The sequence below is a fragment of the Poromitra crassiceps genome, assembly GCF_964638095.1.
Source record: "Poromitra crassiceps genome assembly, chromosome: 12".
Classification (NCBI taxonomy): Eukaryota; Metazoa; Chordata; class Actinopteri; order Beryciformes; family Melamphaidae; genus Poromitra; species Poromitra crassiceps.
In genome coordinates, this window is record NC_139632.1 from 42,279,515 (window position 1) to 42,295,633 (window position 16,119).

Consider the following 16,119-nt stretch of genomic DNA (forward strand, 5'->3'; position numbering starts at 1 on the left):
ATCATAGGAGGAACATCAGAGAATGGAGGCTGGACTGTCTTCAGATCATAGGAGGAACACACATGCACTGTCTCAGGGTTCCCCTCAAAGTACCACCTTCACACAATTAAGGCACCTTTTACACCCCTGGGGGTCAATGGGTTCTTCTAATAAGAAGAGAAGCAACAATAACAACAACATGGAACACAGAACCGGACTGACACAGAACCGGACTGACACAGACCGACAACAACAACATCAAGTAAGACAGTCGACAAAATCCAAAGGAAAAACACTGCGGAATGTCTATGGTTAAGGTACAAAACGACACCGACGCAAACGCCAGAAGTGCCCCGTTACATTTTCTTCTCATCTCATCCATTTACACAGGAGTACTTTACACAGGAGTACTTTACACAGGAGTACTTTACACAGGAGTACTTTACACAGGAGGACGCACTCAGCACCGTCTGGATCCTCAAGCACCTTGATCGGTAAAGTCAGTCTGCCCCCTTCCTGTGTGTGTGTGTGTGTGTGTGTGTGTGTGTTAATACATGTGTGACAGTGCTGCCCTCTTACTGTGTGTGTGTGTGTGTGTGTGTGTGTGTGTTAATACATGTGTGACAGTGCTGCCCTCTTACTGTGTGTGTGTGTGTGTTAATACAGGTGTGACAGTGCTGCCCTCTTACTGTGTGTGTGTGTGTGTGTGTTAATACATGTGTGACAGTGCTGCCCTCTTACTGTGTGTGTGTGTGTGTGTGTGTGTGTGTGTTAATAGCCGTTTTCCCACATGCGTACCGGAAAATTACCTGTAAGTCAATATCGGACATTTCCCTTCACACTTCTGCTCGCGCATGTGGGAATCTATCAGCGAATTTTCCTGTATGTTGGGGGGGCGGGGGGAGGGGGGAGCTTATTTGGGGGGTCGGCAAAACTCGAAATAAGTTCGCTTGTCAGTTGTCACACAATAAATCACACTCGTTTGACTTAAGAGCAGCGTCAAGCCGCCAGCGTAATCAACACAGCCGATTTCCCCCTCCCCTCTCTGCTCGAGAGCAGCAGCCACAGGACAGACACAGCGAGAAAGGCTTGCAAGCTGCTCAACGCTTGTATGTATGTAGAGAAAGCAGACTGGCTTCGTTTGATGTGTCCGGGGTTGCCTTCGGAAATCAGCAAGCTGACACTGCTCTTATTAGGCTATCACAAGATCATTTCGCCAGTTTGCTTTAATGTGCGCGAATGATTAGATTATGCCAGCTGGAACATTAAGCAACGTGTGTAGGCTACTCCTCGCCCATGATTGAAGGACCGCTGTCGCGGAAAATGACTGGAACCGTTTCCACTTGCGTCCCCTTAAGAGCATACCGCTCTTCTGACTAGGTCGAAAGTGGTGAAATGTCGGGGACGACGGGGTCGCGCTTATACCGGCACAGCGCCTTTCTCACATGCAGGCATTACACCACGTTCCGGTCATTTTGCGGTACAAAGCGCATGTGGGAAAAGGGCTCATGTGTGACAGTGCTGCCCTCTTACTGTGTGTGTGTGTGTGTGTGTTAATACATGCGTGAGAGTGCGGTATGAGTCAGTATCCGACATTGAGCTTGTTCTTGTTGAGCTCCCTCTCCAGGTTTCCTATCAGCGTGTCTATGCTCTCTTGCAGGTCTCTCAGGTTCACCCTGTTGCTGAGCACAGGGCTGATGTCCTGGATCTTCATGTAGGCCTGGTAGGTGTGCTCTCTGGGCAGCCGCGGGGGCAGAATGTGCTCGCACACCCGCTCCTCCTCCTCCTCCTCCTCCTCCTCCTCCGACGGCTGGCCGGTACCTGAGCCGTCACTCTCTCCCCGCTCCTCCTCCTCCTCCTCCTCATCTTCGTGCTCTTCCTCACCCTCCCTCTCCTCCTCCTCGTCCACCACTGCCTCCTCTCCCGGAGGCTGCTCCTGCTCGGCGGGAGCTGACATAGGGGGCGGGACCTCCTCTTCTTGCCCCTTATCTGGTCCTTTATCTGCTCCTTTCCCCTCCTGCCCCACGTCATCTGCCCTCTCCCGCTCCTCCTCCTCCTCCTCCTCCTCGGCCGCCTCCGTGTCCTCGGAGGGTACATCGTCGTAGTCCGCCTCCTCTTGGCCAGGAGGTGGCGGCAGCAGCAGCAGTTCAGGGGGGAAGTAGTTCTCTCCGCAGCGGCTCCAGTCGCCTGCGTAGCGGTTGCTGGGGCTGTCCAGGCGACCCGCTTTGGGCCTCAGGACGCCCGACATCTCCGCCTCGGTCAGGTTCAGCACCTGCGGCCGCTCTTTTCTCCGCCGCAGAGGGGGCGCCACCGGCAGGTCGGCCGAGACCGCGGGGGAGGAAGACTGGCCGTGTGGGTCCACAACTGGAAGAGCAGACAGACGGTGAGACAACAGACAGGGACGGTGAATCCGTAGAAAAATGCTATTTTGAGTCCGTGGGTGACTCAACAAATTGACAAGCATGGCAACTAGGGCTGTCACTTTTCATTCGAAATTCGAATGCAACTTCGAATGTGGGGGAGGGGTTCGTGTTCGATATGTAAATTGACTGTTCGATTTTTTTTTTTATTATTTTTTTTTTCTTTTCTTTTCTTTTCTTTTTTTTATGAACCAAAATTAACCAACTGCTGCTTGCTGATAATGTTAATCCCATGTCAGAAAAAGTCTCGAGATTTGTCGCGTTAGTCTCTTCTGAGTAAGATTGTCTCCAGGGTCTGAAAAGTTGTCTCGAGTTGGATGCAGCCAAGTTTGTGAGGCAGTGTTGTGACTGTGAGCGTCCAAGCTAACACGTCGGGCTGATGCCCGGTGGCCTGGACTAAAAAAAAAAAAAAAAAAAAAATTAACCAAAAAACTTAGAATATATTCAAACGAATTTCGGGCAATTAAAGTTCGTTCGAACTTTATTTTGGGAAAAAGTGACAGCCCTAATGGCAACCATCCTATTTTAAAGCATGGCACCCATTCTCTTTGTTTCCCCCTTCCCGTGCTCCTTCCCCACCTCTCCTTCTCTGTTCTCTCCTCCCCCACATGTCCCATTCTCTCCCCACCTCTTCCCTCTCCCTGCTCTCTCCTCCCCCACACCCTCCCCTCTCCTGCTCCCTCCTCTTTCCCCCTTCCCCTGCTCCTTCCCCACCTCCTATACTCCCCAGCATTTCCCATTCCCTCCCCACCTCATCACTTTCCTGCTCTCTCCTCTCTCACATTCCCCCTGCTCTCCTCCCTTCTCCTGCTCTCTCCTCCGCTCTCTCCTATATTTCTACATTTTCTACATTTCTTTATCAATTGTTCAATGTGTGATCATTACTACTGTAATTTGCTACTGTTGTGTCAGCTAGAATTAGCTAGACATATTTTCTGTGAAGCCCTCTGGGACAGGCTTGTGAATTAGGGCTATACAAATAAACTGGACTTGATATTTTAAAACATGCCTTGAAAACAAGCCTTCAGTAACACACAGCTGATTCCTGGTCCAGTTGAATTGGCAAGTTTCTGCATTGATTTGTATGAAAAGTCCTATAAATAAACTGATTGATTGAAGTTTAAATTCTCAAGTGGGAAGTCATGGAGAAACCCATGGCATGCTGAAAACAAACAAACACACACACACACACACACACACACACGACACGTCACTCACACACACACACGACACGTCACACACATGCTGAAGTCACACCACCACACTTAACTGTCCTGAAGCTCCTCTATCCTCTCCTCTGTGACTTGAATGTGCTGTCTTTGTTTATTATACGCTACATCTTATACTGTGTTTTATCACGTGTTGATCAAAGCACACAAAGATGAAGTCTAAAGTGGAACCCTGTCTGGACGTAAGAAAAGGATAGTGGCAGTAATCTGACTGTGCTATGAAGAGGAACGGTCAGCACTCCAACCCAACCAGCACAGTCCAGTTTACCTGTCTTTCTCTCTCATTTCTCTCTCTGTGTACCTATACTTGTCCACACCGCTAGCTCTCCCTTACTGGATTGAGAGGGAACAAAAACAGTGTTAACAGTTAAGACATTTTGATTTGGAATATGACTGAAGGTGAAGTCTACGGAATAAAAAGATCATTCCTGTGTCAGATGGTTTCTTGGCCTGACAGTTTGAATACTTTTTCACTCATTCAAGATGATTATTATGACCGAGAAACCTCTGCCCCTATTGCTGCTTATTCATTAACATTGGGAATGGCTGAATATTGCTGATTTATGTGTGTGGTGAGTGATTCATCCTTCCCTCCTATCCCCAGGCTAAAGTCTCATCTAATGATCACCCAAAACAAACAGGAATGATCCTTTATTAAAAGATACTGTGTTCATTCATTTCACCAGACATGATTCAACGCTGAGACAAAAATGATTAGGCTGTCATCATCATCATCATATATCAAAGGGAGCATGTGGGCAATCATATTTTTTTGTCCCACTGAAATGTGATGTCATCAGTGAGGCGAAGTTGTGACATCGGCAGTGATGTCGTAACAGTAAGTGAGCCTGCACAGCGGTCGAGCTGCAGGCAGGGTGGGCGAGGCCGAGCAGCGGCCGGGCCTAGGAATTAGCCGAGCCTAGGAATTTATATAAAAGGGAGCAAGTGGGTACTGTTTGTTTCCATTTTTGTCCCACTGATATCACAATGGCTGTGTTCTGATCTGCTAGTAGTTCCCCTTCAAAGTGGACTGCACAGGGCATTCAGCCATGTTAAGTAATATGGCTGAATACCCTGTGCAGTCCACTTAGCTGGGAACTACTAGCCGATCGCAACGCAGCCAATGTCTATGACATCATCAGTGATGTCATTATTGAAAAATCAATCAAAATCATCTTATGATGACTGATGATGTCATAGTCACTGATGATGTCATAGGAATTGTGACATCATCAGTGATGTCACTCGAGCAATTGTGGTTTTTGGTTACACTTAAGCAATTGTGACATCAATGATGATGTCATAGCCATTGTGACATCATTGTGATGTCATCAGTGATGCAAAGTTGTGCAATTGTGCGCTGCACATGCCAATAGTGCAGGCAAGCCGTATGTGAGCTGCAGGGCCAGCTCGGCGAGCTGCAGGGCAGGGCGAGCTAGCGAGCCTGCACAGTGGGCGAGCCTAGGAATCGAGCGTGTGTACGTAGCGTGCGAGATGCCTAGTTATTATTATCATTAAAGGCACAATGTATTGTTTTTCTGAAAATGTGTGGATTTAGAAAGGGGATAGCACTGCTGGTGGATTTAAGGAACGGTCATGGCATAATCCAAGTCTCCAGAAGCCCCAAGATGCCAAGTTGACTTGAGAAGATGTCATTTACACCCTATTTTTATCTGAAATGTTCACTGTAGCCGTGATTTGAAAGTGAAAGTGAAAATGTGACTTTCTGGAGACTTGGATTATGCTAGCATGAGCAGTGTTTTTTTTGTTTTTGTTTTTATGTGTGAAAACTATTGTTTAGGAGGATGCTGCAACAGCGTTTTGCTGTGAAACTCCAGGACCGTTTTGTGGACTAAAAAACTTCACCCGACCATCGGCATCGAGTAAATAATGACTGAATTTCCATCTTTGGATGAACTGTTCCTTTAACAGTGTTATGCCTGACAGAAAATATCAAGGACCACACACACACACACACACACACACACACACACACACACACACACGCGCACACACACACACGCACACACACACACACACACACACACCTCCTCTTTCTCTTCCCGTACTGCATACACTCTGCCATGGCCTGATCTCTCCCTGACCACCTGCTCTCACACACACACACACACACACACACACACACACACACACACAGTTGGCAAAGCACATGGTTCCCACCGAGAGTTCACACAGAAAATGTCCACACACACATGATGCCTCCTCACGAAATTTGTGAAATACCATGAGGCGATTATAGTCCCACAAATACACACACACATGGTGCACTCTCACTCAACCCCTTGCCCTTGCAGAAGGCACAGCATGTACAGATTGCCTTGCACTCGCTCAAAGACACAAGACACACTTGACAACAATGGCAGCGTGAAGGGTTGGGTATGAGAGTGGGGTGTGAAGAGGCGGCTGAAAATATCCCATAATGGTTGTGAAATGCTAGGGTGAAGCTCTGCAGGCCCAGGGCTAAGGTTAAGCCTGGAATGTCTTTAATTATAGTCCAGTCATCCTACACTGGGAGGAGGGGACCATCCTACACTGGGAGGAGGGGACCATCCTACACTGGGAGGCAGGGACCATCCTACACTGGGAGGCGGGGACCATCCTACACTGGGAGGCAGGGACCATCCTACACTGGGAGGTGGGGACCATCCTACACTGGGAGGCGGGGACTATCCTACACTGGGAGGCAAGGACCATCCTACACTGGGAGGCGGGGACTATCCTACACTGGGAGGCAGGGACCATCCTACACTGGGAGGCAGGGACCATCCTACACTGGGAGGAGGGGACCATCCTACACTGGGAGGTGGGGACCATCCTACACTGGGAGGCAGGGACCATCCTACACTGGGAGGCAGGGACCATCCTACACTGGGAGGTGGGGACTATCCTACACTGGGAGGCAGGGACCATCCTACACTGGGAGGCAGGGACCATCCTACACTGGGAGGAGGGGACCATCCTACACTGGGAGGCGGGGACCATCCTACACTGGGAGGAGGGGACCATCCTACACTGGGAGGAGGGGACCATCCTACACTGGGAGGCAGGGACCATCCTACACTGGGAGGCGGGGAAGTGGACAGAAAGAAGATAGTCACAGGGGGGCGTAAACACCGGCTCCAGGCCAGGACCGAGGGCTTGGTCAAGGTTAGAATTTCTCAGCAGACCGGGTCATTACAGCCAGGTGACAGGTTGTAGTCACTCCCCGTCTTCTATTAGAGACTGAACACACACTTCTTCAAACCCCACTCCACTCTATCCCCGCTCCGCTCCCAAGGCCATCTTTAAAACCAGGGTGGCACTTCCTAGAGCCTGGCTCCAGACCTTCGAAGTCCCGCCAACATCACAACTGTGGAGTGGGCGGGACTATTCAGTGTGAATATCAGGCTAGGCACTTCCCTGATTTCAAGAGAACTGGTTGAATTGGGGGTATTGGAGGATGCCGTTAGATGAAGAGGCAGGACCAGCCAGCTACACTTATGGTTGCATTACAGAGTCAGGACCAGCCAGCTACACTTATGGTTGCATTACAGAGTCCATTCTTCATAATATAAGGACATGGAGCAACAGATCCACTTTAAGTAGTTGGTTACAGGTTATCATCTGAACCTTTGTTTATGTCAACCTTTCAGGGATAAAGGTTGTTCACGCATGATGCTAAGAACTCTTGACGTTCTGAAGCAAAGATTTTTCAAAATACTACATACATGCACAAGCATTTTGAAAAATGTGTCCACTAGGAAAAAGTCCAAACGGAGACAAAATCAAGAGAATATTGCTGCTGTAAAAGCTCATGCCTCCAAAATGTAGGAATTCATTAACAGTCCTATTTTTACATTGAGGACAATGCTTTTTTTCTTTTGTATCGCATATTGGGTGTTATATAATGTTCTTGGCCCACAGAGGACCAAGTACTCCTTCAATGCATGTCAGGACAAGAAAATCAACAAACTAATGTTAAACCTAAAAAAGGTTTTGACCCGATAGTGATCATCCTATCCTTTTTAATCTACCTGTAAACACGGTCAACCCGGTCAATTTGGAAGTGTAAAACCTGGTGGTTAAACCTGTTTCTACAGAACCCAAGACCTCAACTGCACCACCACGACATCCACTAGCATCTGATACTCAGCTTTCTACTCAGAGGATGATTGGAGAGAGTTTAGTTGCCAAAACATCCACAAATTCTAGACTGCCTGTGCTCAGTGTCATTCTCCTATCACTGGTGAATTGGGTTGTGTCTCGTCTCACATAGAGCAGACAGCTGCAGCCTGCGGAGGAGAGCAGTTGGAGCGGGAGACAGATGCGTGTGGAGGGCGGCTGGTACTGGATGTCTGTCCTTGACTTGGTGATTTATCTGAACCCCGGAGCCGGGCCACGCCTCCAAGCTTTGGTTTGCAGTGGGGCTTAGCGGGCTCGCTCCTGATTGGCCCCGCCCTCCACCCGCCTGTCATAATGAAGCGTTCTGCGGAGAGATCCGCCTCCGAGCAGCCGACAGATGGTGGCCAATGGCGATCTGCGGCGCCCGGGCCAGCAGTGGGTAACCTCAAGGATCAAAGCAGCCCCACCCTTTTACGGGTTGTGAGTGGAGCTGAACCGCAGGAGCTGGTATTAATTTGCACAGATGCACTGACATGAATAGGCTGATTGTAAATAAGAAGTGTTTTAAGTCGACGTACAGTACCTGGTAGAACTGTATATATATAGTCATAATTGTTTTGGGTGGTAGGAGCGCTTTGGTCTCAACATCGAGTTTGTTTGAGGTGCTCTTTGCATTATATAGGGACATGTATATAATACACAAAATACAAAAAAAGACTCCAAGGCACAATGCCTTTATTGTCATGGCATCGTCATACAGAGTGCCAAAGTCACACCCTCTCCCGGGTTCTGCATACGACCTAAGGGATTTCATCCATTTTTCCATAGACGTTTTGAAAAACCCTTATAAAAAGAGTTTTTGATTTTATTTAGATTTTATTTATTTTATTTTTTACCATGGAGGTTTCCAACTTCCATCATTGGAATTTTGAAACCCTCATTAGTGTTTTGCTTGCACCTGTGTTTATTCTGCCTTTTCGACACAAAATGTCCCCCGTGAAAAGGGTCTATTCAGAATCAGGAGAGACGGCATAGAACATTTCACTCAGACCAAAAGAACAACAACAAAAACGGGGTGCGCTTTTTGTTGTTGGTCTGAGTGGTTTAACTAAGTCAAACTCCTTTTGTAAGGATTTTTCCAAGCGTCTATGGAAAAATGACTGGTGGATGAAATCCTTTCCGTCATATGCAGAACCAAGGAGAGGGGGCGTGACTGTGGCACAGATCTCTTGGACTTCCTGGTGAAGGCTTGATGCGCAGACGTGTCAAAGTTTCTTTTTAAAGTCTAATATGACCATGCCATGCCATTTTAATTGGTTTAAAGAGAGTGCTTCGGCGGTTATTGTTGCTGTTGTGTTGTATTTTTGTAAAATATGGTAATATTGTGTATAAAAATAGCTACATAAATAGCTACAAAGAGAGAGAAAAGAGGAGTCACCCACCTGGCCACAGCTGTAGCAGGTAGTGCAGGACTTCGATGTGCTTCTTGAAGTGCAGGGCGCTGGCCAGCTCCTCAGAGTCGATGAAGACGCGGTTGGTGTGGCAAGACGCGTCCTGCCGCTGGCTGAGCAGCACCGGGCCGAAACACACCGCCAGGTTCTGACATGTCATCTTGTTCACTTCCTGGTGGGACGCCACCAGCTTCAAGTGGTCCAGAAGCTTCCGCAGTGTCACCTGAGGCACACGCACGCACGCACGCACGCACGCGCACACACACACACACACACACACACACACACACACACACACACACACACAGACATGTTATTATTATGATTAGTAGTTTGGAGTGGTAGCATTGGCAGCAGCGCTACACTGCAAAAACATGAGCCTTAACAAGGCGTTTAGTTTAGTGCAGTATTGTGAGTCTTAAAATCTAAAATGCAAAACACATCAGGCATATGATGCGCATCATGTGATGCCCCTAGCACACATAGGAAGCGCGACGCTGCAGTTCATCCGACCGACCACACACAGCGTGGGGCAGCGAGGACAATGAGACGATGCATACCCTGCTGGTGTGTTTTGCACTTTATTTTTCAATTTGGTGAGATCATTTGGCAGAATATTTCACCTGTTTCAGTGAAAACAGAGTCAATAGGAGACCAAATGCCATGTGAGATGGACACATCTAACAGCATTACCTTTTAACGTGCTTATAATGCTCAAAATGCACTCAAGTTTGATTTTCAACATTGCATGACTTCAAAACGATCAAAACACGTGTGTGGTAAATGGTTAAACATATACCGTAAATTCCGGACTATAAGCCGGAATTTGTGTGTGTGTGTGTGTGTGTGTGTGTGTGTGTGTGAGGGAGAGAGAGAGAGAGAGAGAAAGAGAGAGAGAGAAGGGGGCGTGGCTGAAGACACTGTTGCTTGTTGTTGTGCTGCTGATCTCCAGCCAAACAGCTAATGAGTGACCTTTGTTACCAATCTGAACTACCGTAAATTCCGGACTATAAGGCGCACCGGTCTATAAGCCGCACCTTCAAAGTTGACTATTTTTTTCTTATATAAGCCGCACCGGTCTATAAGCCGCGGGTGTTTTAATGTTTTTGTTTTTTGTTTTTTGTTTTAATGTTTAATTACCATATGTAAGGGTTCATGCACAGAGGGGATTGTCGGGAAAGAGATGGCTGTTTGAGGAAGCTCCCATTTATTAACATTTCAACAAAACAACATAACACAACACCACCTGTGTTGTTTTTTACAGTGCACACAGTGTCATACAGTGTCATACAGTGTGGTGAAAAGAGGGCAAGAGAGGAAATTAAAACTTATTATAGTTATATAGGATTTATAGTTAGAAAGAGTGCTAAAAAAGAGAGATTTTTTTTTTTTTTTTTTTTGAAAAAATCCATAGATAAGCCGCACCGTTATATAAGCCGCAGGGGCCAAAAAAGGCCAAAAAACGGGGAAAAAGGTGCGGCTTATAGTCCGGAATTTACAGTACATTTAATGTAAATTTGCACTTACAGATTCTAACATTCTATGCTAACTAGCTAAATGAAAGCCAAATTAAAGGGTGCGTCTTCTCTGGTTTCTCTGAGCTGGATCACTGGTTGTAATTCCATCGGCTGGGACGTATCGGCTATGAGTGGTACTGTAGTACTAGCAGCAGTTGTAATAGTAGTGATGCAGAGTATTATCTATCAGGATCCTCATTATCAAACACCACCCCCATCCTCCTCATCAGGGTGAATGCACGTCCTTCCTCACCCTCTCCACCTCGGGCAGGTTGTCCAGCAGGCTGACGGTGTGCTCCGAGTCGGCCTGGTCGTTCTCACAGCCGGACGGCCCCATGCGCAGAGGCCTCCTGGCCATGGACTCCAGCACCGCCTCGTACAGCTGCTTGGTGATCAGAGGGTAGGGCAGCTCTCGCAGGAAGTCCTTCAACACCCCTGGAGGAGGGACAGAGGGAAACACAAGAGATCATGAGAAACACTTCAGACAGCCGAGTATCAAGATCATGCCAATTCAGAGCGTGCTGCTGACAGCAGCTGGATGTTAATTCAGTGGAGACACGTTGTCATCAACAAGATAGAAAATACATATACATATACATAATACAGGGCTTTGCACCCAGCCGAGGGTCGCTTGATTTTCCTATGGATATATCAGCAATCATATCGGTATCGGCAGATGTCAGTCATTTTTTAACATATCGGCATCGGTCCGATGTTTCAATGTTAATATCGGTTATCAGCATCAGCCAAAATTTTCACATTGAGAGGAGAAATCTATGATTTCTGGGCTTTTCCAAATGTTTTGGAAATAAAGAAAGACATTAATTTGTCAAATGCATAGTGTTTACATGTGTTTTTCAGTATGTACAACATTTTATTATCACAGAAATGTGTTTTTATACAGATCATATCGACATCGGTAAATATCGGTTATCGGCCATAACACCAATGTTAATAATATCGGTTATCGTATCGGCCAGAATTTTCACATCGGTGCATCCCTAATGGATGAGCAAAGAAACACCTCTTATCCTTCACACGGGTGGCTTCAATACCTGACAAATCCCGAACACTATCATCTTTATGAAGCGTGCTTATTGAACACTATCATCTTTATGAAGCGTGCTTATTGAGGAATCCAAAGCCTTTCTTTCCCCTCTCTTTAGACGACTGGACCTGGCTGGCGCACTCTGTTGGCTGCCAAACGTGTTTTTTTGTGTGTGTGTGGCGTCTGGTGAGGTGCCTGATTGGTCGGGCGTGACACTGCAGCCAACAGTTGTTGGGGGGGCCTGGTTTCTGTGACGGCGCGTTCACACCTGTGACTTCAGCCTCCCGTGGCCCAAACAAAAGCAACGGGCAAACATGAAACCCACGCTGTCTGTCTCACTAAGCCCCGGCATGGCTTCTCATCAAAGGCGGAGGGGGAAAAAACGAACAAATAAGGGAATAAAAAAAAAGTCTCTTGGCAGCGTGACAGATCTTTGCGGTGGATTCTTTCCCTCTGCATGAAGCTGGATCGGTTTTCAGAGGAGGCTGGGGGGGAGGTGTAATCAGCAATATTGGATATGTTTAAAAGTAATGCACACTGCCTATAAGACGTGCAAACAATATGTTTCTCTATGGAGGTTAATAAGAGTCACCATTTTATGAGTTACTTCCAGTATCATGTTCAAATGACATGCAAATAAGAAGTATGCTGGCCAGTCGCCATCCATCAATTTAAAATGCAGAGGACACATGTTCTCTTGCCCCACCTCAACCCCAGACTTTACAGCTTCCAATTACAACAGAAGGTGAGCTCAAATGTAACACGTCTGCTATTAAAATAATAAAAGGTATATCATTCTGCTAGAAATGCAATCCTGAAATCCACGGATAACTAGAACGACCGCACCGCCGATATATGCCTCCGCCAACAAGTGAGCAGTCGACATGCACGTCTGTCCAGACTTTGACGTTTGAGCCAAACGTGAAGAAATTTCGTCATGGTGTTACTGAGATATGGTGTTACACAGCTTGAAAATGGCATTTGTGAGGTCACAGTGACCCTGAACTTTGACCTTTGACCACCAAAATCGAATCAGTTCATCCTTGAGTCCAAGTCAATGTTTCAGGCAAATTTGATTAAATTCCATCAAGGCGTTCCTCAGATATCGCGTTAACGAACATCGGACGGACGGACGGACAACCCGAATCCATAACGCCTCCGGGCCTGGCTATCGTGGGTGGAGGCATATGTCATTTTTGTGTGTAAACAGGGTCTGTTTGCAGAACAGGATGTAAGACTTGCTCCTGTGGTACAATCACACCTCCAAACCCCTCACACCCTTGAAGCCCTTACATGCATCTATGTCTAGAAGGACTCAACTGTAACAAAGATAAACAAAGGCAAAAACACTTTGTGCCAAGAAGCTAAAACCAATTTTGCCACATAATAATTATGCTAGCTCTGCATAAAAACAGGTAGAAGGACATACATGTACATATCTACTGTATGTGAAGTAGCATCCTATTGGTCCAAATTCAGGAAGCAGTCAAGACAACCCCTAGAGCTTTTGAACCAGATCCTGATTAGGACACTGTAAGGAGCTAATGCTTCATTTATACATCACTGAGATGTGCAGGTGTTTTTCTACTTCCTGTAGCCTCTCGCCTGCTATTTTACAGTAAACTACAATACAGTTTGGTGTAATTCCACTGACATCCCCTGGTAAGGAGGACCAAGGGCACAACTTAACATGCTCACTTTTTTAATCCCACTAAGTCCCCTCTCCCCTCTTTAAGGGAGTCTGGGGCTTAACGCTCCAGTCTATTCTGAGCTGGCATTATACGCCCCGTGCCCCATTCATCTGGGGAGGACAAAGAGCAGGTTTGATATTAAACTGGAGGTTTCAGCACTTCGAGGTGTTGAAAGACTCAAACAAGAGGCCTTGAATGGAGGATTGGACGGTAATGTTGAAAGAAGCGTCTGAAGCCAGTTCACTGTCAGACCCCGTTCACACACACTATTACAGTAAGTCTGCCTTTCAGCTACAACAGTCGTCGAGAGCATCACGTAATGCACAGCTAAGCTATTACATTTCATTTATTATAAACCTTATAGTGAATATTATCAAACCACACGTCAAAACAATGCTATCATAATGGTAAAAGGTAAAAGCACTAAAGCTCTTTGAACGGTTAAGTCATCATCACCGGTATTCACTTTCAATACGTTCCTGCCCTTTTCTTCTCCAGTGTCAAAAGGTATTTCCTTGACCTATATACAGTGTCATCAAAGTGGTGGTGCGTGACAGCATCCCGCTGAACGGAGCAAACAGACACTTTTCTGCACCCCCCCCCCCCTCCTCCTCCAATGCTCAGGCCCCTCCCCCCTGGCACAGGCCCCCCCCCCTCTCCCCCGCACAGGCCCCTCCCCCTCCCCCGCACAGGCCCCCTCCTGCACTCCAGATCCAACACGCCTCGACAGGGCAACGCACAGCAGAGAGAGTGAGGGGGGAGGGGGGAGGGATTGCATTCCTGAGGCAGGTAGCTGTGGCTCTGAAACACACACACACACACACACACACACACACACACACACACACACACACACCATATCTGTCTGTGTCAGCAAGATTTGAAATGAAACAAGTTTTAGTGGTACACTACAAGGCGAGTGTTTATCTGCTCATTTGCAATGCCAATTGGACCAAAATGCCCCTAAAAATCTGGAAAAAAGTGAATTTCTTACTCTGGTTGGCGGTGACAGATATGACTAAGAGATGTCTGTTTAGTTTGGTGGAGCTGGGGGGAAGAGCAGATGGCGGTTCCGGGGAAATTACAGAGCAACAAAAGTTACAGTACAACAATATTCCTTTTTTATTCTGATTCTTCAATCCATCTGTTAAACATTCATCTGGAAAGGGTTTGGTACGCCGTTTGCTACGAGCGGATTACGATTAAGGGCCGATAAATGCCAGATCGATTTTTCAACGAGAACTACGCTTCTGATTTCCACAGCAGATTAAACAGCACTGCTTTGTGAACATCGTCAGGCTTCTGTCACAGAGTGATATGTAAAGTGACACGTGTTTGTTAGGGAACCCCTTTGTTTACTTATGATATTGTAATTTACGTCTTTGCTACAGAAAGTCAAACAGGAAGTGGGAGTGGCTTAGAGTTTATTATGACGGGGCATTTCCGCTGCGGCCTCTCTCTGCCATTTGACTCTGTTAGTCTGATCAGGAAGCATGTATCACTCCTGCTCTCCAGTTCCCTAGTTTTCCCTCTGTTTCCACGTGTAATGGGTGTGACCGTGTGTGTGAGACTATGATTTCTAGTTAGCGTACCCTAATCTACTGAACGGGAGCTGCCCACGGCCAGCTCCAGACTGCCGGCCGAGCTGTATAGATGTCATCATCACCCCGGCCTGTTAGCAGGTGAGCCGCTCCTGTTCCGTTTATCTTCTGCTTTGATTATTCCTGTGCAAAGACGTACTGTGTTGATGTGACGAGTTTGATTTGACCAGACACGAGCTTGATCATATTTTGAGAGCCACGCTCTGTCACACTTCCCATTCTTAATCTGTACTGAGACCGCGCTGAGATCATTATAATCTGCTTTTTTCATCGCTCACAAACAGATTGCCTGGAAGCAAAATGAGCTGTACCCCCCCCCCCCCCCCAGCCACCTGTACCCCCCCCCCCCCAGCCACCTAACCCCCCCCCCCCCAGCCACCTGTACCCCCCCCCCCCCCCCAGCCACCTAACCCCCCCCCCCCCCCCCAGCCACCTAACCCCCCCCCCCCCCAGCCACCTAACCCCCCCCCCCAGCCACCTGTACCCCCCCCCCCCCCAGCCACCTAATAAAATGCAGAGGTACCACTTTTCTTTTTCTTTTTTTCACAAGATGGAAACTCCAGCATGGTAGACCCTATGACCTTGCCTTTAAGTGCTGTGAGGCACACACAAAAAGCAGGCTGGCTTTCACTTAGCACTGCTTAATAAAACAACACACCTAAATATACTTGCGCATACTGTACGTAAATACAACCTCACACGCAATGTATGAAAGCATCACATACATCTATAGGCTCTTTCTATTGCCATGTCTTTAGACGTGTGTGACAGAGAGTGTGTGTGTTTTGCTCTAAAGTGAGGAGAATGCAGCCATTGAGGTAAATCATTAGCCTGCCTCGAGTCAGCGCCTGTGTTTACTTTAGTGCCTAAAGCCCTGTTGGTGCCTGAACCACACACACACTCATAACATACGCACACACACACACACACACACACACACACACACACACACACACACACACACACACACACACTCATAACACATGCGTACCACCTCATCTCAATTTAACATAACCTATAGAGGTTCCAAGATATGGAATTCACTCCCCACCCACCTTGTT

At 47.3% G+C, this 16,119-nt stretch overlaps 2 protein-coding genes across 2 annotated transcripts in view; one reads left to right on the top strand and one right to left on the bottom strand.

Annotated features, from left to right (window-relative positions):
• Positions 1-477, top strand: part of dnai3 (dynein axonemal intermediate chain 3) — a gene marked incomplete at both ends in the record, with an annotated part of 73,732 nt that extends 73,255 nt beyond the window's left edge. The window contains one exon of the mRNA XM_083647401.1: positions 370-477. Coding sequence (XP_083503527.1) covers positions 370-477 — 108 coding nt within the window. The remainder of the gene's footprint in view (positions 1-369) is intronic.
• Positions 478-1,561: 1,084 nt separating this feature from the next.
• syde2 (synapse defective 1, Rho GTPase, homolog 2 (C. elegans)) overlaps positions 1,562-16,119 on the bottom strand; it is a gene marked incomplete at both ends in the record, with an annotated part of 79,942 nt that continues 65,384 nt past the window's right edge. The window contains 4 exons of the mRNA XM_083647402.1: positions 1,562-1,918; positions 2,006-2,343; positions 9,193-9,424; positions 10,972-11,153. Of these exons, the coding sequence (XP_083503528.1) occupies positions 1,562-1,918; positions 2,006-2,343; positions 9,193-9,424; positions 10,972-11,153 (1,109 nt within the window). The remainder of the gene's footprint in view (positions 1,919-2,005; positions 2,344-9,192; positions 9,425-10,971; positions 11,154-16,119) is intronic.